General features: G+C 41.8%; 1 protein-coding gene across 8 annotated transcripts in view; it reads left to right on the plus strand.

Annotated features, from left to right (window-relative positions):
• The first annotated feature begins 2,374 nt into the window (after positions 1-2,374).
• Positions 2,375-22,634, plus strand: part of PIEZO2 (piezo type mechanosensitive ion channel component 2) — a 283,367-nt gene continuing 263,107 nt past the window's right edge. For all 8 annotated transcript variants that reach the window (XM_088173061.1, XM_088173074.1, XM_088173073.1 and 5 more), the window contains exon 1: positions 2,375-2,446. In XM_088173061.1, coding sequence (XP_088029187.1) covers positions 2,383-2,446 — 64 coding nt within the window. In that variant the 5' untranslated portion in view covers positions 2,375-2,382. The remainder of the gene's footprint in view (positions 2,447-22,634) is intronic.

A 22,634-nucleotide genomic window follows, 5' to 3' on the forward strand; every position in this document is an offset into this window, starting at 1 on the left:
CAAAAGGTGGCACTGCGGCTGCATAGATTTTGCGGTAGATGAACAGTCTGGTAAAATGTAAGGAGCCACGCAATACGTTTATTTAAACTCCTCTTTTCACACAGTGTGAATGGTAAGTATTGAAAACTGGCTAATTATTTCCCAAACACTAGCATAAAACCAATGCTTTCTGAAGTAAACTCTACTATAAAGATAATAAATACTTCATCCTTGCTTTAGTGAATTTGAAAAACTCAAAACAACAACAAAAACCAACAAAACAAAACAAAAACCCCAAACCCCAATAGATATCTGAAAATGCGTTGCCAAAGTGCACAGAATGTTTCAGCTGTGCATGTATCCTGCACACAGAGTCTACTATTAAGTGCTGTTTGTTGCCTCTAAGGTAAGGAGAGCTTCCTTGGGAACTTAAATTTTTTCAGATGGGTCTTGTAGTCTTAGAACAATGCTGGGATTGACTTCACCACGGGCTGATCAGGCACTTTAGCAGATTAATTACTTGCTGATCCTAGTGTTCTGCCACCTACAGACACCATCACTAGGTGCATTCACAAAGATTCATGTGCACAGAAACCTGTGCCAGGAGACTGAGAATCACATATCCAGGCTTGGTTCATGGTCGAGATGTGTGGGTGAGCCACACTGGGCCTGAATGTGGGGAAGGAGGGAGCAACCTCCACAGGCTGTGCCCTGACACCAAGGTATCACATTCATCCTGCTGGGACGGGGCTTCCTTACAATCTCTGTTAAGACAGGTAGAGGTTACATTTTAACTCCACACACTGCCTGTGAGCTGACTGTACCTCCTCAGAAGAGGCTTTGGCTCTGGTGATAGGGCTCCTTTTATTAGACTCATTAGGCACATGGAATTACTGTCTGTAGCTGATTTTCCTTAGCTTTCCTGAGCATTTTCATATCTGTAAGTCTAGAGTTCTTTACTTCCCAAATATACTTGTATCATATTCTGTTAGTGTGTTACATAATATTTGAATATCCAAAGAATTGCCATTATTCATAAAACAAAAGTCAGATGTCTGCATGGCTCAACACTTGTCATTTGAATCCCCCAAACGCATAGCTCTAATTTTTTCTTTAAAAGACCCTTTGTATTTTCCTGTGAGTCATGTTCATGTTTGCAATCATTTTTCTCTGCAAGGATACGAAAATACTTTCTTTTAGAAAGCACGGGAAAGCAAAATATGCTTAAGTAATTATAAGAGTAAAAAAAACCCAAAACAAACATTAAAACAAGACTTCAAGAGCAAAATCTAGGACTCTTTACATTTGAAGTAAGACTGGATGAGGTCCTTCACCAGGAGGAAGGGCTGAGAAATTATGTCAAGGACCACAGGGTCACTGCTCCTGCTTTCTCTTATCACAGATCTTGCATGGGAGTGAAGTTACCTAAAGCACTGCCCCCAGGAAGAGGATGTTCAATCTAAACTTCCCTCCCTTAAATATGAGGGATTGCAATACATTGCCGAAAATGAAACACGTTTTACTTGTATTGATAATAACATAAATAACTTTCTATTTTACAGCATCACTATTTCAACCCCGCCTGTGAGGTTCATTCAGTACACCCACAGGGACACACCAGCTGGGCCTTGAAGCGGCCCCTTTAAACCCACAGCATTTTCTAACCGGCATCGTATTTTAAAGGGTAAAAAGCTTTCCAGAAAAGTCAAATACATTCCAGCCACCGGAGATCTATTTTTTTTCCAGGCGACAATTTTCTTGTGGACCTAAATGTGCTGCTGAAAGAGGAGGGCGAGGGGGGGGAGAAGGAGGAGGGGCGGGAAGTGAACAGATTAGAGAAAACCGCTCCCCAATCAAGAAAAAAACCTCATTAACAACAAAAATTTAAAGGAAAAAAAAAAGAAAAAGCAAATAAATAAATAAAAATTGTTAACAAGCCCCTCCCCAAAACCAACATGAAAAGAAGAGTTAGGGAAAGCGGGCGAAGTTTTCAGCGGAGAACGGGAGCCGGCGCGGTGGCAGGACGGTCCCGGCGGAGGGGCGCGCAGGCAGGGGCGGGGGCGGAGGAGGCCGGGGCGGGGCGGGGAGCGGAGCGGGGCAATTCCCTCCGCGGGTGCCGCCGGCTGGGCCCGCGCCGTCGGGCGAGCGGGGGAGGGCGGTGGGGGGAGCCCCGAGGGGGCGGGCGTGTGCGTGCCCCGGGCCGGGGGTGCGGCGCGGCGCTGCTTGCATGGGCTGCCGCCGGGATGCGGCGGGAGGCGTGAGGCGGCGCGGCTGAGGCGAGCAGGGGACGGGCGATGCTCCGCCGCCGCGGCGGCTCCGCTGACGGGCGGTCCTAGGAGCGGCGGTGGCGCGCAGAGAAGGGACGGCTCTCCGGCCGGCCGGCCGCGACCCCCGCCCGCCGCGATGGCCAGCGAGGTGGTGTGCGGGCTCACCTTCCGGCTGCTCCTGCCCGTGTGCTTGACTGCCGGTACGTCCCTCCCTCCCTCCCTCCTTTCCTCCTTCCGTGGGTCCCGGGGCCGTGGGACCGCCGTCGCTGCCCGCCGAGGCCGGCGGCTTGGTGGATGCTCTCCTCTCCTTCCTCGTGGCATCTCCCCCGTTCCGCTATTTCTTCCAGGAAACTTTAAACTTCGTAACTCGCCCCTAATTTCTTATATGTTTATTGTTGTTATTAATTATCGTCGCCGTTGGCGTGCGGGGCTCCGCGGCTTTTTCGCTCGGAACAGCTGCCGCTGGTTCTTGAGTCCCGCGTCTTCCCGCATCCTCGGGCAAGGCGTGGGAGAGAGGAGGATTCAGGGCTTGCCCTCCAGGCAGGCTGGTTTAGCCGCCGTGTTAGGGTTTCGGGGGTACTTTGTAAAGGGAAGAGTGAGCGTCTTTCAGAAGGAGCAGTTCTCAGATTTACGGAGGTTTTCAGGAGGTAGATTTTCCTTATTTTGAGGGAGAGAAATTTCAGTTTATTAAATCGCGTTACTTAGTAGGTGGCCATCCAAGAAACTAATTATTTTTGGATGGCGAACCGTGGTGTCCAGCCATGGGTGAATATGTTAATATTAATCCGTGCCCTCCGCACAATTTGGAAAAACCCTGGATAAGTCCCGATTGCCCGTTAGATCGCAGGACGACGGGGTGGCCTCCAAAGCCGCGATTGCGGAGGGCAGCTTGGTCGGGGCTGGTGCCCGCCGGGGCTGTGGAGGGCTGCGGGCCGGGAGCTGGGGAATGGGGAATGGCATGGTGCAGAGAGAAACCCGTCGATGGTCAGTCCCGAGTCGCGCATTCTCCGCGGGCGGCGGAGCGGTGCCGCCCGTACCTGGCGCGGCAGCCGCTGGGCTCCCGGGCCGGTCCCGGGTCGCCGCCAGCCCCTTCCCGGCCGCACGGAGCGAACGCCGGGACTGCCGGGAGCGACTCCCATTCTCCGTGCCGCCTCGCCGACCTTCCAGAACCGGGCTGCCCACTGGCCGCCGAAATACGCATCCTTCCCGACACTTTGCCCTTGATTAACCCCATGGTGACCCGGCCAGCGTTTCTCTACTTCAGCATCTTTCCCTCCACCCTGCCTGGGAGCTGCCTCACACTCTGGTTCCAGGTGCCCTCCCCTGCCTCCGATTTCTCCTCTGGGAAGGAGGACGCGGATTCCATCCTCAGCCCGCATGTGGAACCCAGGGCGCTCCCTGGTGCCTCGCGGTGTGCAGCCCTTCTTCTTTGGCGGCCTGGCGGTGAAAATACACTTCTCCCCCGTCGCTTTGCCTAAGGCCGTGTGGTGGGTGCTGTCAGCACGGTTGTACGAGGGATGGAGGCAGCTTTTCAGACCATCACGGGCATGTGCACCCGCCTTCTGCTCCGTCCGGAGCCCGTGGCCTCCCCGCAGGTGCCCAGCGCTAGGCTTGGGTGGCCACCACTGGTGCTGGGAAGGGCACAGTTCCACTGATCCATGGCAGCAGATGAGGGGCTTTTGAAGGCTGACCCTGTGCAACCAGGTGTCTGTGCCTTGGTGGCCCGTGTGTAGGAACGCTGTGTGTGGAGGAGCTAGGTGGTAATGCACGGGGCAGGTGGTGGGATGTCCTCGAAACCCTCAAAGGTGGGGATGTCAGGCAGGTCTTTCAATGCCAGTGTTAGCCATAGAGCTAACTCCCTGTTTGGAATCAGTTGGGCCCTATTTTCTTTAAATTTATGAAAGATCATTGAAGTATGAGGATGAATTTACTGGAAAGACACACGGGGAGAAGAAAGGATTCTAGAAAAGAAATGGTATTTAGCTGAATTTTTTTAGTATTACTCTAATAATATATCTTGCTGTGGTTTTAAAATAGGAGGGATATTGTTCTGTCAGGTGCCCAATCTGTCTCTTGTCAGACTCTTCGTATCGAAACAAGTTCAGATAAAATGTTTCTGCTGTCCTTACTCCCAGTATTTAGTAATGCAGAAGTATTTCGCATTGCAGTAATACCTCCACAGATGAGAACTGATGTTGTCATGAATTGCTTATGCTCATAAATCTTACTCATCTGAGGATTAATCGAAATATAAAACCTGAAAGAGGTACTTCCCGTCTTGAGTATGAAAAAGAAATCCCACTGCAGAACTTTTGGGTTTGGACCTAGCGATCTTGTTCAGTTGGATTTGAGAGAGGAATTGGTAAACAGACAAACAACTTTTCTCTTACCTTAGTTTACTGTAGGTGTTATTTTTTTTTCCCTTTACAATCTCCTAGCAGAGCTCTCACTAGGGTGAAACATAGTCCAGCCTGCTTTACTCTCATGCTTACACTGTGTCTGCACCTGAATTATCCCTGAGCCAGTGTTCTCTTCCTTTCCACAGCATCAAGGAAGTGTTTCACGGGCTTCTGGAAAAGGCTTTTTAGAGTGGTTTTTTTTGTATGACTTACGGTGAGGTTACATCCGCAGCTGAAAAGCTGCCACAAGGACTCACTGTGAGACTGATGCTCTTGTGTCTCCTGCCCCTGTCTGGGCAGTGAATGTGTCTGGCACTGCCAAAAGGGTGGAAATACAGAGTGGTTCTTTTGGTTCAGAATTCATTGTGTGTGATTTTTAAAATGCTCAATTACTACAGTTTCTGATCATGGTATAATTTGTTTTTTTGTTTCTAAGACTAGAAAGTAATGAGGTTGGAGAGCCCTGACCAGGTTGAGGGCAATGGCAGCTGTGGCAAACTCATTGAAAATAACACATCTGCAAAGCTGAAAAAGGATTCCTTAAATACTGTTAAAATGGTTAATGCTTTAAGTCTTAATAACTTAAACACCTTAAGTTTACATACTTTTAAAAGAAACACTAATGCTAATTTGCATTTATGAAAAAAAATGTCAATTTGTTTTGATGAAATACTTTTCAAGCACTGATCATGTATCATGTAACTGAGAAAACAGAATTCCTTGTAAGAATTTTTAGGATCAGATCTGTAGCACTGAGGAGTCTAATCTTGTGCAGGTAAGCCTAGATGTTTCCTTTTAAAGCTTAAGAATGATGCGTCCTGAGTGTCTGATGAAGGCAGGAAATTTAACATGCACAAAACGAAAGGCTTTGGAAATTGAAAAGCTGATTGTAGGCTTATGACTTCAAGGTTGATCCTGTCACATTATTTTCATGATAAAAAAATCTTCTGTTCAGTCCAATGTGATCCTAGAGTTTAATCAGTAACTTAGAGTAATGTGAAACTTATTGCAAATAAAGTAGTGTGTTCTGTAATAAGACTGACAGCTGAGTACCTTCTGGATATATTTTTTAGTGTGATTACTACAATGTGATAGTTTTTCTGTACTGTAGTAGTACAATGCTGAAAAAACAAATAATAAAATAGAGGAGAGAGCGCTTTTGGCACTGGTGGTGGAAAGTGGGCTTTTTGTATTTTGTCTTTTAAAGCTTGAGCCTTGGTGTGAGCCTGTCTTTTTTGTTACTCATATGTACTTGAAAAATGCAAGAAATGATTTTTTGCATCAAAGTAAGGCATCAGAGAAATCTTTTGGTAATTGCTTTCTTTGGTTTATAGAGACTTGAACCACAAAGCTGGCTTACTTGATAACAGTTTTTAATTATATTGCTTCCAGTTGTTTTACTTCACACACAATTCATTAGTTTTCTCTTAAGCAAAATATGGTTATTTTCAAATGGGGTGCTGGGGGGAAAAAAAGCTTAGAACATTTTTCCAGAGAATGGTTTTCTCTGGGTTTTGACTGAGGCTGTTGGATTATGTGTTATCAGCAAATGGGTTTCAGTGAGGTACTTGCCTAGTCCAAGTGCCTCCTAGAAGTTACACTTGCTTTCTGAACCCTTGAATTTTGACCCAGATGAACTAAGAGTTGTAGAAGCTTCTAGAAAGTTTGGGGTTTTCTGAGGAGTGCAGGTATCAGTGTTTTGTAAGCAGTGGCAGGTAAAAAGAAAATGCTTTAGAACATTTTTGCTGACAGAGTTCAGGTATTATTTGGAAGTTCACAAGACTTTCTTTGAGCCAAATATTTAAACTCCTGGTAAATAGCAGGAATTCTTTTTCTTCTCTTTTTTTTTTCTTTTATTTCTCCTTTCAGCAATCAGTACTCATGAAAATGATACTGAATTAATCAGAACTAGCATCCCTTCAGGATATGAACACTATGTTACAGAGAATATTTCTTAAATCATTACAGTATTTTCAAAAATACATATATTCACCTGCTGGAAGTGCCTCAGAGGGAATGAGGTCTGTGTTCTGCCTTGGAAGGAAAAGGTAGAGTCCAGGATGCTTGGGTGATCTTTTATCCCCAAATTAACAAATATTGATGAAAATTTTGAAGGGGGAATACCTGAATTACTACATTACCAGGAACTAAAATGCTTCTTAAATTAAATGTTTGAAGTGTATTTCAGAATCCATTACCTCCCTATGTGTTTTGCTGCTTTGAATTATTGCTACTCACATTTCCTACAGAGAGAATAAATTGCACAACTGTAATACTAAGGCAAGCCTGTGGAGGCAGCAAACCACGCTGTGCTAGGATTATTATTTATTTTGTGCTTTTCATTGATTTCACTGGAGGTGGCTGTTCAAGAAATGGTCATAGAATATGACATTTTGTTGCAGTTTATAGGTGACTAAATTATTTTTATGTGCCTGTCTCTGCAGGTGATGTCATGCTGATGACATAGCAAGTTGTGATGCAGGACTGCTCAGACTAGAGAGCAGTTTGTGTAGTGGCATTGCATGCGACAGTGTATACATGCACATAAAAAATTTTGAAGTATTTTTAATGTTGAAATAAACTTCCTGTAGAAGTTGTGCTTATTATGCTCTAAAATTGGTCAGTTATTGAAAAGAAGGCAAAGATCAGACTGAGGGGTTTTTTTTGCCATAATGGTGACATTGGGGAATATTTATTATGATGTACCAAGAGAATGATAGGGACCAGCATGATAAAATTCACATAGACTTCCCACTACATTCTAAAACTCTGCTGTTGTCCCAGAACACTCATAAAAGAATTAGTTACAGGAACAAAAAATTAGGAACCATTAGTGGGTAGCGTGCTGAAAAAAAAGTTAATTTGGATATCAGTTTGCACAAGAGATCCTAAACCAGCTAAAATGGAATCTTTCCTTCCCCATGAAATGATTTAAATTATTTTATCTGGCTTCTTTGATTACAGGAAGTTTTGTCTTGTCTGATGGGAGCAGATGAAAGGCGTCAAGTGGGACAGCCTTGCAGGAGCAACATTTTCCAGGCCTGTAGGCATAGGCTTAGATGTTCTTGTGCACAAAATGTCATTGCAATCTCTGTGGCTTCCACCGAGGGTCAATTTCCAGAGGAAAGAGTTTTTGGGAGAGTGGGGAGGCAGCAGTCTGCTGCAAGTCCAGTGCTCCCTCTCTCTTGTGTGACAGCCATCTCTGGTTGACTGCCTGTGCTTCTTCCCTAGCACTCAGGCTGGATTTAAAGATGAATCCCACAAAAAAATAAGAATAAAACTTCTCTCTGTAAGTTCGTACCTTCTCTACTTATTTATCCTAACCATTCTGTTAAACGGTTTGAATCCACTTAATTACTAAGATGAGCTAAAACCAGAACCTGTACGTTTGCAAGGGTTAGGGCTTACCTAGTGTGTAACTTGTTCCACAGATAGTGTTGAACATGGGAATGGAAATCAGTGGGAGACAGCTGACTGGTGAGAGTTAATTGAAGAAAGTGGGCAGTTTGCCTGGGGACTATCAGAACTGGAAAGCATTTGAATCCTTTATTTGTTGTGCTGGAACTTATGCAAATCATGTCATGTATGAAATTCCCTGTCTTCTAAATTGCAGGTACAACACTGAGCCATATTTTGTTTGTTTGTTTTAAATCAGAGCAGTTAAAGCAAAACATGAAATGACAGACCTGTGTGTATTTGGTCGTGTATTTGGTGATAACTCATTTTTTGGTGGATGTTTCTGATGGAGATCAGGGAAGAGAATGATACTATTATTGCACCTGTATGTGTACAGCTTTGGTGGTCTTTCTTTCAGGTATTTGCTAAAAGTCCAAAAATGCAAGAAACAACAACAATACATCAATAGCTATTGATACACAATAGGCAGGGGGACAGAGATCAACAGTTTTAACCACTTAAACACTAAAATAATTTTGTGTTGCATCTTTACCAACATGATTGTTGGAGTAGCAGACTTGCAAATGCCTGCAAAAGCCGAACAACTTCAGAGTGGCTGGTGTTGCTGAAAGGACTCTTGGAAGGAAGTATCATCCAAAGGATTGTATCTGCAGGGGACACCAAATTACGTCCTCCTTCAGAACAGTAAAATCTTTTCTATGGGTGTGCAAAGCTGCTGCGTGTTTACACTCCACATTTTCTTCTCTTCATGTCTTTTCACTTTGAAATGATAGCTGTTGTGAAGCTGTGGTGTCTTTTTTGAGGATAATGTTTTGCTTGAGGAACATCAGTTACTACTTTCACGTGTTAGACTGTAGCACTGTTTAGTTTCCATTGTGAAGAATGAAGTTAGCAAGATCTAATTAGTGAAAGTCTGTGTAATCAGTAGATTGTACTCACCTTTCCATACCTTTAGGCAGTTCTAAAGATACTTTAAGCATGATTTGCTAGTAAGAGGCTGTATAATTTTTTTTACTGTACTTCAGAAGATTGATCAATATTTGTAACTAAATCAATCCAGATTTGTTTTCTAGGGTAAAGGTTTTCTGTAGCATTATTTTAGTGGTCATCACAGATCTTCATTCTGTCATCTTGGCAGGTCATTGAAACTAAACGGGTCAGAAGCTGATAGTGTGTAGATAAGTTTTCAGAGAGAGTGCAGTTTTTGCTGCCAGGAATATGAGCAAGGGAGCCTTCTTCTCATTCTTTTACTGAGAGAAACTGGTATACTGGGAGTTTTTTTGTCAGATAAATCAGCTGTTTTGGTGTGTTTGTTAGAAGTATATCCCTTGGTGCATTATGTTCAGGATGTGGTTGTATTAATGCACTTCTCTTTTCCTGAGGGTCTTACCTGTCTATTTCCTATATTAAATAGGCAGTTGTAAAACCTGAATGTCACATTAAGGTTGCTATTCTGTATTTTAATTTCTTTTATATTATTAATTCTGAGCTGCAGTGTTACCTTTGATAATATCCTGTGGCAATGAATTCCATGGGTGAATTCCACCATGAATATAAAGGAGTACTTTTTAATTCATTTTGTGTTTGTTGCCTTAGTAAATAGTCCTTTGGATGGGAGAAGGTAGGTATAATCACTTAAATCAACAGCAGTACACTGCTCTATTTACTCTAACACTTTAGAATAACATTTGCAAGCATAAAATCAACTATTAAGATTAACTGTAGAAATTAACAGCTCTGAGTTTCCTATCAATTGTCCAGTTCTGAAGAAAAAGGGATGAAGATTATGTAAATCTGCCTTCCTCATAAAAAAAAGGAGTTTCAGGACAGGATATCTTTACAATTTATATAGACACTGCACTGTAGCTCTTTTCTGAGCTCATTTTGGTAGCCTTGAATTTGGAAGGCGTTTTATAAAGGAAGTAAAACTTAAAGTGACTGTGTGTTTGTAAGTGATACACTAATCACTCCCTTTTGGGCAAAATATTCTATAGCCTGGGACTCCAGACATTACATACTCTGTCTACTGTTTCCAAGCCACTAATTAGTTAATATAGCTTGACAGAACCATAAGTTAACACTGAAGTACCAGGTGGGTATTCAAGTGGGGATCAGTTCTGCCCCTTGATCAGAAGTTTCATAGGTGACTGGAAATTATTTCCTAAACAGTTAAGAGGGTGTGTTCTTGACTGCTGTTGTGCTGAAGCATGCCAAACACTGTGTGGTTAGAGATGCTAAGTAAGAACTAGTGCTGTCTTTTTCCTAGTGCTAATGCCACTCAATAAACTCTATGCTGTTTGTTTTGTTTTGTTGAAAGATGTGCTCTAAAAGAAATTAGCTCCTAGGTATTTTGAGGAACACTAAACTTCTTTTGCTAGCAGCCATGTATTGCAGGTTGTATGTAGATGTTAACTTTAGTTTTAAGTGCAGACTGAGGTTGCAAAGGCTTGGAAAGGAATGATCAGTGAAGCATGCTGGGTAGCCAGTGTAACCTCCCCCACTTTTGCAGTTTGGTAGTAGGCCTTTATCCAAACTGATAAATCTCCAGCTGTAAAAGGTGATGTTGATTACAGCATTACACATCTCTGATGATGTTGATTTGTCAATTAAATCTAGCAAGCAAGTACAGTGACACTCTGATTTTATTACATTCTCATATATTGGGAAATGTCTGGAACATGTAAATTGGTTGCATAAAGGCTACGTCTGTTTGTGTTGTGATTTTCTTCCCTAGTTATATTTGTAGCTTTTTACATCTTTCAGAATTGCAGTTTCCTGGTGACTGAGAATAGATTAATTCATAAGCCAAAGGAAAGTGAGGGAAATTTGTCTCCACAAATCCTAATGTATGTAGAAAACTTTTACAACCATAAATAAATATTAGGTCATGACATCTATGACAATATTGTTTAAAGCAGTATTCAAAAACATGTTTCAATTCATTGCTTCTTCACTCCATGTTTAGAATTTTAAAAACCTGTCCTATTACATTCCTTAATATCACTGTTTTTTTGACATAGTTACATACTTACACACTTCTACAAAACAACAAGTTAAAAGAAATGTTTTAACCCTTCAAAACTTTGTCAGAGGCCAGGCTTTCTGGTGCATGTGTTTTGAAGGGCTCTTCCAGTTGCAAGCATAGAATTGTAATTATTTTCTTTGGTTTAGCATGAGTCATTGACACCATCAACATTTTCTTTCAGGACAGTAACTGTGTGTCTCTACATAGAAAGTCATAGAGAAATATTTGTGCCTTTTCTGAATGCTAAGTAAAAGAATGGTTTTCTTCAGGTTGTAGTGCTTTTGGCCAAAGAAATTCTGTTGTGATAACTGTACCATCAGCTAGAAAAGCTGCATAGTCGTTTTGATTCTTCTTCTTCCTCCTCCTTCTTTCTTGTCTAGACATTTAACATGTCAAATAACTGTAATCTGGAGAATAAAGATCTGTGAAGTATGATCCAACTCTCTTGTTTGTTAGCTAAATGTGGGGCATGTGTATTTGTAGTATAGTGCTATGTAAACAAAAACCACAACTTCCATAGCTTATTTTCTCAAAATCGTAAGGAAATTAATAACCAGCTTTTTAAAAATTTGCTTTAAATAAAGCGTCATGGCTATGTTCTTAAAAACAAAGCATCTGGTAAAGATAATCCAGTTTACGACTTTCTTCCATCATTTCAGAGTATAATTGGGAAACACCTTCCAACAAACCAGTGTGACACTGTCTATTTGTGAAAATATGTTTCAGCTGGAATCTCTAGTTCATGATTTTCACTACACTTCTTCTTATAAACCTGTAGATAGACTTGTTGTCACATGTTCTTTAACCTTGTAGTGTTTAATTTGTTAGCCATTTGTTTTTATTGAACTGAGTGAATGAGCTCCATCATGATGCTGTTGGTGTACATAAACATGGCCTGTTTCTTGCAGCTTTTCATTGCCATCTGCAGGTAAAGCTTCACAGTTGCTTGAAGATCTTGACAAATATTTTCCTTATTAATTTGCTGAAAGCATAAGTAAACATATTCATGTGTGTTTGAAAAATGATCCTTACAGTGATTTTAGGCATAAATTGCTTAGAGATACAAAAACTTTATGTGAAGTAAGCCACTATTAACTTTTGGCAGCCTCAGTAAGCCTCTCCTGATGCCTACATTTTTATCATAGCATGTAGACAGACTGAGGGGTGCAAGACAATCCCACTGCTGTTTGGAGGGAAGAAATCAGGGTTGACCTAATTATTAAAGTTCACCCCTCCCTTTAGAGAAGTCCATGTTAAAACAGAGAAAAGAGGCAATACACAAATCTTGTTTCCTACAACTTGGCTTCTGGGTGAGCCATACTGGCAATAGGAGGGAAAGGGCAGAAAGTCCCAAGTGGTCATTAGCAGAGGATAAAGCAGTTGGAGTTGCTAGAATTTCAGAAGAAGACTATCACGTTATTTCCTGCCTGTATTTACTGTATTTGGGGGAATTCCATTTGTTTCTTTCCCCCCGTGGAGTTCACTGTTTCCTGTTGCTCTTGGAATGGAATAGCAGTAAGATTGTTCCAATGCTAGACAATATTGCAAACTGGAAGGAGCAAGAAGGTCTCATTACCAGAGTATCCTGCCTGCATAATTAATGCACGTTTGTCGTCGTTGAAATACTCAGGAATGAGAATATAGCAGTTCTTTTAAAAAAGACAACAGCATAAAGAATGAGCTAGCCAAGTCAACTGGAGTGAAGCTCTGTTTTGAGGAGAAAGAATCATGTTCTCCTGTGGGGCGAGTAATTCCATAGTTGTTTGGTTTGGGTTCCTCATGCATTCTTTTGAAGCAGTTGAGGTTGGCCACAGCCCTGCCAACCCCTGCCCCAGGTTATTGGGGTGATTATGGGGTGGCATTGGGCAGTCTTTCTGTTTCCCTCCTCACAGCATCCCAGGCTGGGAGGCACTGTGGGAGATCTCCTCTCCAATCTCCAGCTCAATCCAACACTGAATTTAACTGTGACTGCTCAGGGCTTTTTCCTCCTGGGTGTTGAAAATCTCTGAGAATGGAGGTCTACAGTTTCTTCTAGTGCTTAGTTAATCTCACAATCATTGGGATTTCATTTCATTTACTTCATCTCTTATATCCCCCCAACTTCTGTTTTCAGCCATTGTAAAGAGCCTGGTGCTGTCTTTTCTATAACCTCCCCTTAGGTCAGGAGGCTGCTGTGAAGCAACTACAAAACCACCTTATCTTGGAGCCCGAGTCCCTCAGCCTCTGCTGTCTTTGGGACCCTCCCCTGGATTTTTTGAAGTTTATAACATATTTCTTTTCCTGAGAGGGGCCAAAATTACATACGGTTTAATGGTAGCTGAAGAAAGGGAGTAATCCCTTCCCTTGGCTGTGCTGTGCTTGATACAGCCCAGGGGCTAACGCTGGATGTTCCAAGGGACACTGGATTGGGAACTTTTTGACCTTATTTGAGTGTTAGATGTCTACAGAAAGTAGACATTTACCATTTTTATTGTTCCTTAAAAGAGAAAAAACAAACCAAACAAAAAGCCATCCTAAAAAACAATCCTGAACTTTCAAACTGTGATCAAAGGCTTGCAAGTAAAAATAAATTGATGTTTGGATATTATATCTGAACAGTCAGCATTGCTACCCAGGCAGAACTTGTAGGAATTTAAGCATTAAGTCTTTGCAGTAAATCCTAAACTCTCTTTCCTCACATGAAAGTAGATGCCTCAGTATGTTTCTAAAGATGTTCTAGTTGTGGCTTTTGAATTTTGATCCTAACCTGTGTAGCAGCAGATCTTGGAACTCCTGCTGGGAGGAGTTGTTTCTTCAGTCTTTGTGTAGACTCACTGGTACCCCAAATCTCCTGAGACTGCAGATTTCCATGCTTGGTTTTAAAATAAATGAATTAATTACTGGCCTGTATCTGTAGGGTATGTTTGATTTGCTGTGTTTGGGTTTTTATTTGCATACAAAATACATCCAAAAGCTCAGAAAAGTTGAACTTGGGTTTCTCTTCTGAAAGTGCTGATTATTAATGAATGTTATTTGGTAACATTAGCACCGTCATCAGTCACTGACTTGCCATGAGTGGAATGATGGATTAATAGAAGACCTACAAAGTTCATTCCCAGCTTCAAGAACTGTCCAAAGCTAGCAGTTCTAAGGAGCTAACTAGCCAGTAAATTATTGGCATTATTTTCCCAGCGATCATGTTCACATACTTGAATATTTTTAATTAGTCAGTATTTCTTGTTATTCTGCATATCTTTGACAGCTAATTTGTTTTAAAACCACAGGAAAAAATCAGCTCTGCATGTTTCTTTATTGCATTCTTTTCTCCTGCATGACCTCCATCTCATGTAGAACTGACAAATTACTTTTAGCAGTAGTTATTTTACTGTTGGGTTGCAATTTTGAGACAAGTATTTGAAAAACTGGCTTGTGTTTTGGCCCTATGAAACACTTTGTGCTGATCATTCAAAGAATTTGTTGTTCTGGGTTCTATAAATCCAGCAGAAGGAGTTGTTTCCATTTTTTCCCCCTGAAAACGGTATGATTTATAATTTATTTCTTTGACCGTAGTGTTCAGTTAACTGTGCTGTTTTTAGAGCCCACTGTATATTGGAAATTCACTTCTCTAGCCTCTTTCATTCTATGAGAAGCATGGGAGGAGTTACAGCTTAACCATATGAAAAGCTGATTTGTTTGTGGCATGTAACATTTGATGAAAGGCAAGTTATTGATACCAAAAGTTGCATGCAACCACTGTTTTCTTCTGTTGTTCTGCACAGGTGTGCCCTTGGGTCCCAGATGATTAAAACATGGCAGACAATAATTAGTGTCCTTGTACCTGCCCAGATGACTTTTCTGGGGGCTCTTTGGGTTGTAATTGTGGGAAATATACTCAAGTTTTCCTGTAGCTTTTGGGTACAGTCTTCTTTCAAATGTGTATTTTTCACTGTTTGTATCTGTTGCCCTTTCACTTTGAAAGATTAACATCACCCCCAATGCAGTACTGCAAATAAAATAGGTACTGTGTCATCTGTTGCTCAAGCTGTTTCCAAAACTGGTGTTTTATTGTGAGATCATCTGCTTTTCTAAATATAAGACATTGAAAAAGTAGATTTATATCTGCAGGGAGATATCAAAGTAATGTGTATTTTAAAAAATGTTTTAAACATAATGGTAGTTTTAGCTTTAGAGTTTCATAAAGATTGTGTAACCAAAATGTTCACATATTTCTGATATTCTGGCAAGGAGTATGTGTCCCTCTCCTAGTATGTGAGAAATGAAAAAATAAAAACAAACTAGGGAAGATGGGCCTGTCTCAGAATTGTAATTTCTCAGACTCCATGTAGTTTAGTGAATTTACTTGCTTGGAGGTACCCATCCTTTTTGCAAATCGGACTCAGCAAATCTCCTGTTTGCATCCCATGCCTGTGTATAAGGAGTGAATCAAATGTCCCAAAGGTAGGAAGGATGAGCACGCTACAGAATAGCGTTTTTAAAATTCATATTGCTATTAAAGGTAGCAAGGTAAGTCAAGGTAAACATACACTATTTTCTTTTGTCCTTGAGGTAGTGAATATTAAATGGGAACAGGTAATAAATGTATTAGTAACATTTTTTACAAGAATTGATACAGTTGTATTTTTTGACATGTTCATGTTGACAGCTAGGATTTGTTGCTTAATTGATTTTACATTTCAGGTCAGCCAATTCTTTCATACATGATGCAAATATATTTTTAATTTTTTTTTAAACACTATAATGATTCCCAAGGCAATTGTCCAAGAACAAGTGCTGCCAGTGCCAGAAGGTTGTTTGTAAATGCCAGTGTCTGGATTCCATGAATTAGATAACATATAACACACCATCTTCACAAAGTTGAATAAATCAGAGGAAGATGTAATATCAAATTAGAAAGAAACTGCTGTTGTATCTTCAGATAACTAATAATCAGCTTGTCATTCTCTTCAATACTGAGGTATGTTTGTATCTAATTAAATTGTTCCTTACACTCAAAATAAGAAATAATCTGAGATTCAATCTCAAAGTCAGCAGAAGCCATCTGGTTAGTGTAAGACCGCAAATGATTTCAGTAAATTAATGATGTCGTGGGTGCACACAAACAGTAGAGAAGGAGACACTAAGAAACTTTGGGCACAAGAGAAGGAAAATGTCTTTGATGGAGTGGTTAATCACAACTGTAGGTGAAGATAATGTGGGTGTTGTTCACAGAGCTGTTTGCACATTAAAGTTACTTGTTTGATGCTGATTTTTATCAAAATCCTTGCAGAAAACATTGTTTTCAAAGGCTCCTACCAGGAGCAGTAACATAATTCTCTCCTCTCATGAACGTGACGAAAAGATTCCTTGGACTGTCAAAGTAGCCTTTGCTGTTAGTGTTTTTTGCTTCGTTCATTCTTTTTTTTTTTTTTTTTAATTACTGCTGTCTGAAAACCAGATTCATGTCCCTCATGGATGTTGAGTATTCTGAGAGAAAAAACACAAACAAATTGCCTCCAGCATTTAATACTGTCCTTTGCACTTTTCTTGCAAAAAGAAGCTATGCACATATTTCATGGCAGTTCACCCTGGCTCCCTGTCAGTTTTATGTTTTGGTATAACTAAGTTCATTATATATTTAGATTCCTTCTAAGAGGTCATAACTAAGAAGGTAGAGGTGATAGAGAGTAGGATAGAATAGAATAATTTAGTTTGGAATAGACCTTTATAAATCCAGCTGTTGACCTGGCACTGCCACCACTAAACCATGTCCCTGAGTACCACATCTACATGTCTTTAAAATACCCCCAGGGATGGTGACTTTACCACTGGACAGCTCTTTTGCTGAAGAAATTTTTCCCAACATCCAAGCTAAACCTCCCCTTGTGTGACTTGAGTCTATTTCCTATTGTCCTGTCACTTGTTACCTGGGAAAAGAGACTGATGCCCATTTTGCCACGGTGCCCTCCGAGGTAGATGTAGAGAGTGGCACAGTCTCCTCAGTGTCCTTTTCTTCAGGCTGAACAACCCCACCTCCCTCAGCTGCAACATGTGCTTCAGACCCTTCACAGCCCCACTGCCCTTCTCTGGACATGCTCCAGCACCTCAATGTCCCCTTGTAGTGAAGGGCCCAAAACTGAATACAGGATTTGAGGCATGACCTCACCAGTGCTTAGTACATGGGGACAGTTGCTCCCCTGGTCCTGCTGGCCTCACTATTTCTGACACAAATGACCTTGTAGTATTTGAATCTTTGTACCTTGCATTGATTTCTTGTGAGTTTTGAGTGGTCAGCATCCCACAGTAATCATCAGTCTTCTTATTTTGGAAATAATGTTAGTCAAATATAGAATGGATAGTGCTACATGAAATATCTTATAATTTAAAAATAATTATAGCAAAGATGCAATATAATGGTTTCTTTCAGGCAGAATTGCTGAAACTGGTAATGTTGAACAGTTATATCCTAATAATTTAAATTATGATCCTGTAAGAGAAATTAGAATCCTTTGCCAGTATTAAATAGGCAGGGAAAAAAGTCAGACTTAGCCCCGAATACATTTCTAATCTATATGATGGGGTTCTGTTAACTTGAAAGCAATTACCTTCTGTGCACTGACAAACCTGAAATTTGGGTTATGACCAAAAGAAAAATCATCTGAAAAAACTTAGCTATATGAATTAGGTGTGAATATGAATCATGGTACAATGGTAACAATTTGATTTCGTTAGGTACCTGTGTAAGACATATGGATTAGACTGAACACTATGACCAAAATTTTTGTTGGCTTCCTAGGGAGTAGAAATGGAAGCATTTAGCATTCAAAGAGTCTCTGTTGAAAGGATGTGCTAGAAAATCCAAAGATCATTTGAAAGAGCTGTGAGATGAAACCCACTAGTAAAAATCGTAAAGAGATGGCATAAAAATGTGAGAATTTACCGTGGCCAAATCCAGAAAGCTGTTTGCTTGGTCCAGAACTTGACCAACACTGCTGAAAACATCTGCTGGGTTGTGGGTCAAAGCATAGCAGAAAATAACCACATGGCATCTTTCACCAATGTTCAGTGTCATCAGGCATAGTGTCTGCCCAGACTTCCAATGTTTGCTGGAAACATACGTGTGGCTTAATGCGTGTTTCAGCAGTTTCTGAATGACCTTGTCTCTTGAAAGGTTTCAGAAAGGTTGAAACGATAGTACAGAAGGCAATCTTTCCCAGTGAATTACAGCTGTACTGATTACTGAGGAGCAGAAACAGCCTTGCCTGCCCAATGAGGTTGGATGTTATAAAAGTGTGGGCTAGTTGCCACAAGTTGCAGTTGGAGCTTGAGATCCAGAGTCCCCTGCAGTTTGGGATGGGGTCTGCTGGCTGTGCTGTGAGGTAAGGGACATGTGGTCGTGCAAGGGACAGGTCAGGAAAGATGATGCTGTGAGGGACTGTCAGGGTAGGGTGGCTGGGTAAAAGGGACAGCTTGGGGTTAGCTGGTCATGCAGGAGGAATAAGGAAACTTGCAGAGGAGAGAAGGAGTCAGTGCTGTGTGGAGTTGCCTGTAAGAAAAGGAGTCAGTACTGTGTGAAGCAGCTAATGAGGAAAGAAGTCCATTGAGAGAAGAGATGAAAAGTTTTTAATAAAAGACTGGTGGTGGTGCCAGTCGAGTCTGTCTTGACATAATTGCTACAGGTTTTGGTTTGTTTAAATAGTACCTATGCATACATCACCAGTTAAACTCCTTAGTTTATTGACTGGGATGATGGTTCTCTTATAAAGCATAACATTTTGCAGAGGGAAATCCAGTTTTATCTTCTGTGCAGTAGTAGTGGATTATCTTGCTGATTATGTTGTCTTCATGGCATTACTGAATTCCTTAATGTGTAGTGAAGTAAGTCAGCTGACAAAAATGTGAGAGTGTAGATTTATCTAGTTTTACTACATGAAGTGATCTGATTTCCTTTTGTGGTAAATGCTATAAATCTGTAGCAGAGGTATAAGTTAATTATTCCTCCAGTACTAGAATTGGTAGGTGGAGGAGTTTTACCCTGCGTTATCCTTCCAGGTGAAAAGGTATGGAAATCTTATCCCTGGAACAAGACTGAGACAAAAGAATATTAAAAACTCAGTCATAGTGGTGGGAATGGATTTCTTTTTTATATAACTAGGAGGGTATGTGAACTCACAAAGGAGCCACTTGAAAGTATATATTAAGTAGCTGGTGGGTGAATTTAAACTCTTCCAGCAAGAGAGAAACAGGTTTCCCTAGCCCACAGTAAAATACTGCCTGCATTTTCCAGCAGAAAAGACTGTAGTGGGTTGATGCTGGCTGGACGCCAGGCAGCCACAAGAAGCCACTCTCACTCTCCTCCACAGCTGGACAGAGGAGAGAAAGTATAACAAAGGGTTCATGGGTTAAGATAAGGACTGGGAGATATCACTCATCAAATACCATCACGGGCAAAACAGGCTCAACTTAAGGATATGAAATGAATTTATTACTAACAAAATCCAAATAGGAGAAAAAGAAGTAAAATAAACTCTTGAAAACACTTTCCCCCCACCCCTGCTTTCTTCTGCATCCTGCCACCAACAGTGCAGGGAGATGGGGAATAGCGGTTTCTTTGCTGCTCAGGGAGAGGAGTCCTTCCCCTGCTGCACTGTGGGGTCCCTCCATGGGGAGACAGTTCTCCTTGAACTTCTTCAGCCTAGCTCTATCTCAGGAGCAACAGCTCTCTGTGACCTGCTGCAATGTGAGTCCCTCCCACGGGCATCAGTGCCCCTCAAACTGCTGCAGTGTGAATCACCCTTCCATAGGATGCAGTCCTCCAAGGACGGGCTGCTCCAGCCTGGAAGTAGGGCCTCTCTCTCCACAGGGCTGCCACAGGGTTACAGCCTCTTCCCTGGCACCCACCCATGGGCACAGGCTCGTCCGTGGGCTGTGGGTGGATCTCTGCATCCCTGTGGATATCAGTGGGCTGCAGGAACAGAGCTGCTTCGCTGTGATCATCACCACATGCTGCAGAAGCATCTCAGCTCTAGGGTCTAGAGCAGGTCCTCTCCCTCCTTCTTTACTCACCTTGGTACCTGCAGAGTTTTTCTCACTTGTTCTCACTCTGCTCTTCTTTGGCCACAATTACAATAGCATGACAACTTTTCAACCCCCCCCCCCAACTTCTTAAATCTGTTATCATAGAGGTCTTACCACTATTTCTAATTGGCTCAGCCTTGGCCAGCATCACGTCTGTCTTTGGAGCCACCAGGGATTAGCTTTGCTGGACATGGTGGAAGCTTCTAGCAGCTTCCCCCAGGACCAATCTGCAGCCCCCCTGCTACCAAAACCAGGCTATGGAAACCTAATACGTTCTCCTTTTTAGAAACCACATATCCTCTTGTGGGAACTGGTCTGCTTCTGAGCTTGTCATTTTTCTGGAAAAGCGAGTCATGGTTTATAGGGATTGCGTTAGTGTGAATCCAGGAGAACAGTCACCTTTATTGGGAGCAAACTGAATTACAATTGAAGAAGTACAAATGGAGTGTAATTTACTGGCCTGCTGAATGTCACAGGAGAGAACAATTAATGAGGAGGATAATTATGTAATAATGTGATTGTAGGGGGGTTTGGTGTTTCAGGTTATTTTAAGCCCCAGTTTACGAAATATTTGAAGGCAGGTAGATAAAGGCAGTTAAGCAAAGACTAAGAGAGCAGGCAAATGTAGTATGAGGGCTGAGAGTACAGAGAATAAGGAAGATGTTAGCAGAGTGGGAGATGGGATAGGAGGTTTCAATAGAAAAGGGCAAAGAAATCACTCTCATTTGAGAAACAGGGAAATGAGTAGATGAGCTCAAAGAGATTAATGATGTTTGGAAGCAGAATAGGAAGCTGGAGAAGATAGCCAACTAGGCCAGCTGGCAGAGTGATAATAAAAACAGCAAATAACTCTGTCAGTAGAAAATACATTAGCTGTGGTGGCCAGCAAGAATGTATGAATTCTAGAAATTACAGGGAAGGAGGTGACAGGACTTCCATAAAAAAGTGAATGAAGGGATACAGAGACAGAGAATTAAAGACTGCATCTAACAGGTAGTGAAAACAGAAGTGGAAATTCATGGAGACAAAGATTTTGTGATTCTTTCAGAACACCTTTGGGAAGGTGACTAGGCACACAAGAAGAGACATCAAAATTGACAAATATGAGGTAGTAGTGCTAAAAAGAGGGAGTGGTGAAGAATGCGCTTTCCAGAATGGAATTTGGTATTTTGGGCTTGTTTTTTGATTTCAAGGGTTGAAGGGTGGAGATATTCACAAAACTAGATCACTATCTGCTTTTAATGTTCTTTTCCCAGAGATGAGTGAAATTGTGGAATGATCTGTGGTGAATATTACCTGTTGCAACTTGGCAAAGGTACAGACTCATCTACTTTAGGAATCAACTGAATCTGGTTTGGATTAAAAAAAAGAACAAAATCCCCACCCAAACGAATTATTGTGCTAGTGCATTTTTTGTTTCCCCCTAGAAGTTATTCCCTATCTTTGCTCTTCTCTTCATTGTGTGCTGTTCTTTGGGCTCTGTGGTTCACAGAGGTCTCTCAGATGCTCAGTTGTTGGCATTCCTGCTGCCATCCTTCCTCTGCACCCTTCCCTTGGCATTGGATTGTCTCCACGGGGAATGGTAGAGAGTCTAGGACTGGCATCTCAAAATTTGACCAAACTAGTGGTATGAGTTGCTCTGGGAGGGCTGACTTTTAAAAAGCAAAGTAGAGCAACTGCCTCAGACCACCCTGTGCTTCCCACGTTGGGCTGCATGCGGTCCCTGAGACATGGACCCATCATTGTGTGTAGTGGGCTGGCTGTGGGGCTGTCACCAGCAAGAATGGTGGCCTCTCAGCTGACACAGGGACTTTGTGCCTGAGGCTGAGCTCTTCTGGAGATGGGGATCAACTCGGCAGAGATGGGAGTTTGCTGTCCTGGAGCAGAAAGCTTCCCCTGGCTCTGCAGCCTTGGGAATGCTGGTGTGCAGCACAGAGCAGCTGCCTTCCTGCTAATCCTGGGGTTGTGCTGGATGTCAGGGCCACGACAACCCCAGCCACATTCTCAGCAGAGGGATCCTGGCTCTATCACCTCCCTCTTCCTCTGCCACCACTTGTGCATGGTTGCTGTTATCATGGTTTGTCTCTTAGGGCAGCGGTGATGTCTCGTCCTTCCATCTTGACTGTATTTCACAGTGAACCCAAGGATGCAGTGAGCTCTGAATTAGGCACTCAGCCAGTGTAAAGTACATTCTCATTTTATGAGTCAGCGGCTCTCTGTTTCATTAAAACCATGGTCACTCAGCCAGTAATGGTGTTCAGTGGTTCATTTACCCAGGAAGAGTCTGCTCACTTGTGTCTTATATTTCTGAATTATTTTATTTTTTACTTTAAGAGAAATATGCTCTTCTTATGCTTTCTAACAACTTTAAAAGGAAAAACAATGTCATAACTGCGTATAGATACTTCTTGTAAATTAACTGCATTCTTGTATTTTTCTTGGGAATCTTATTTTAGTCATTTAATGTATTACTGGGCTGTGACCTTGTACGAG

This window comes from Sturnus vulgaris, chromosome 1 (genome assembly GCF_052056855.1).
Source record: "Sturnus vulgaris isolate bStuVul1 chromosome 1, bStuVul1.hap1, whole genome shotgun sequence".
Lineage (NCBI taxonomy): Eukaryota > Metazoa > Chordata > Aves > Passeriformes > Sturnidae > Sturnus > Sturnus vulgaris.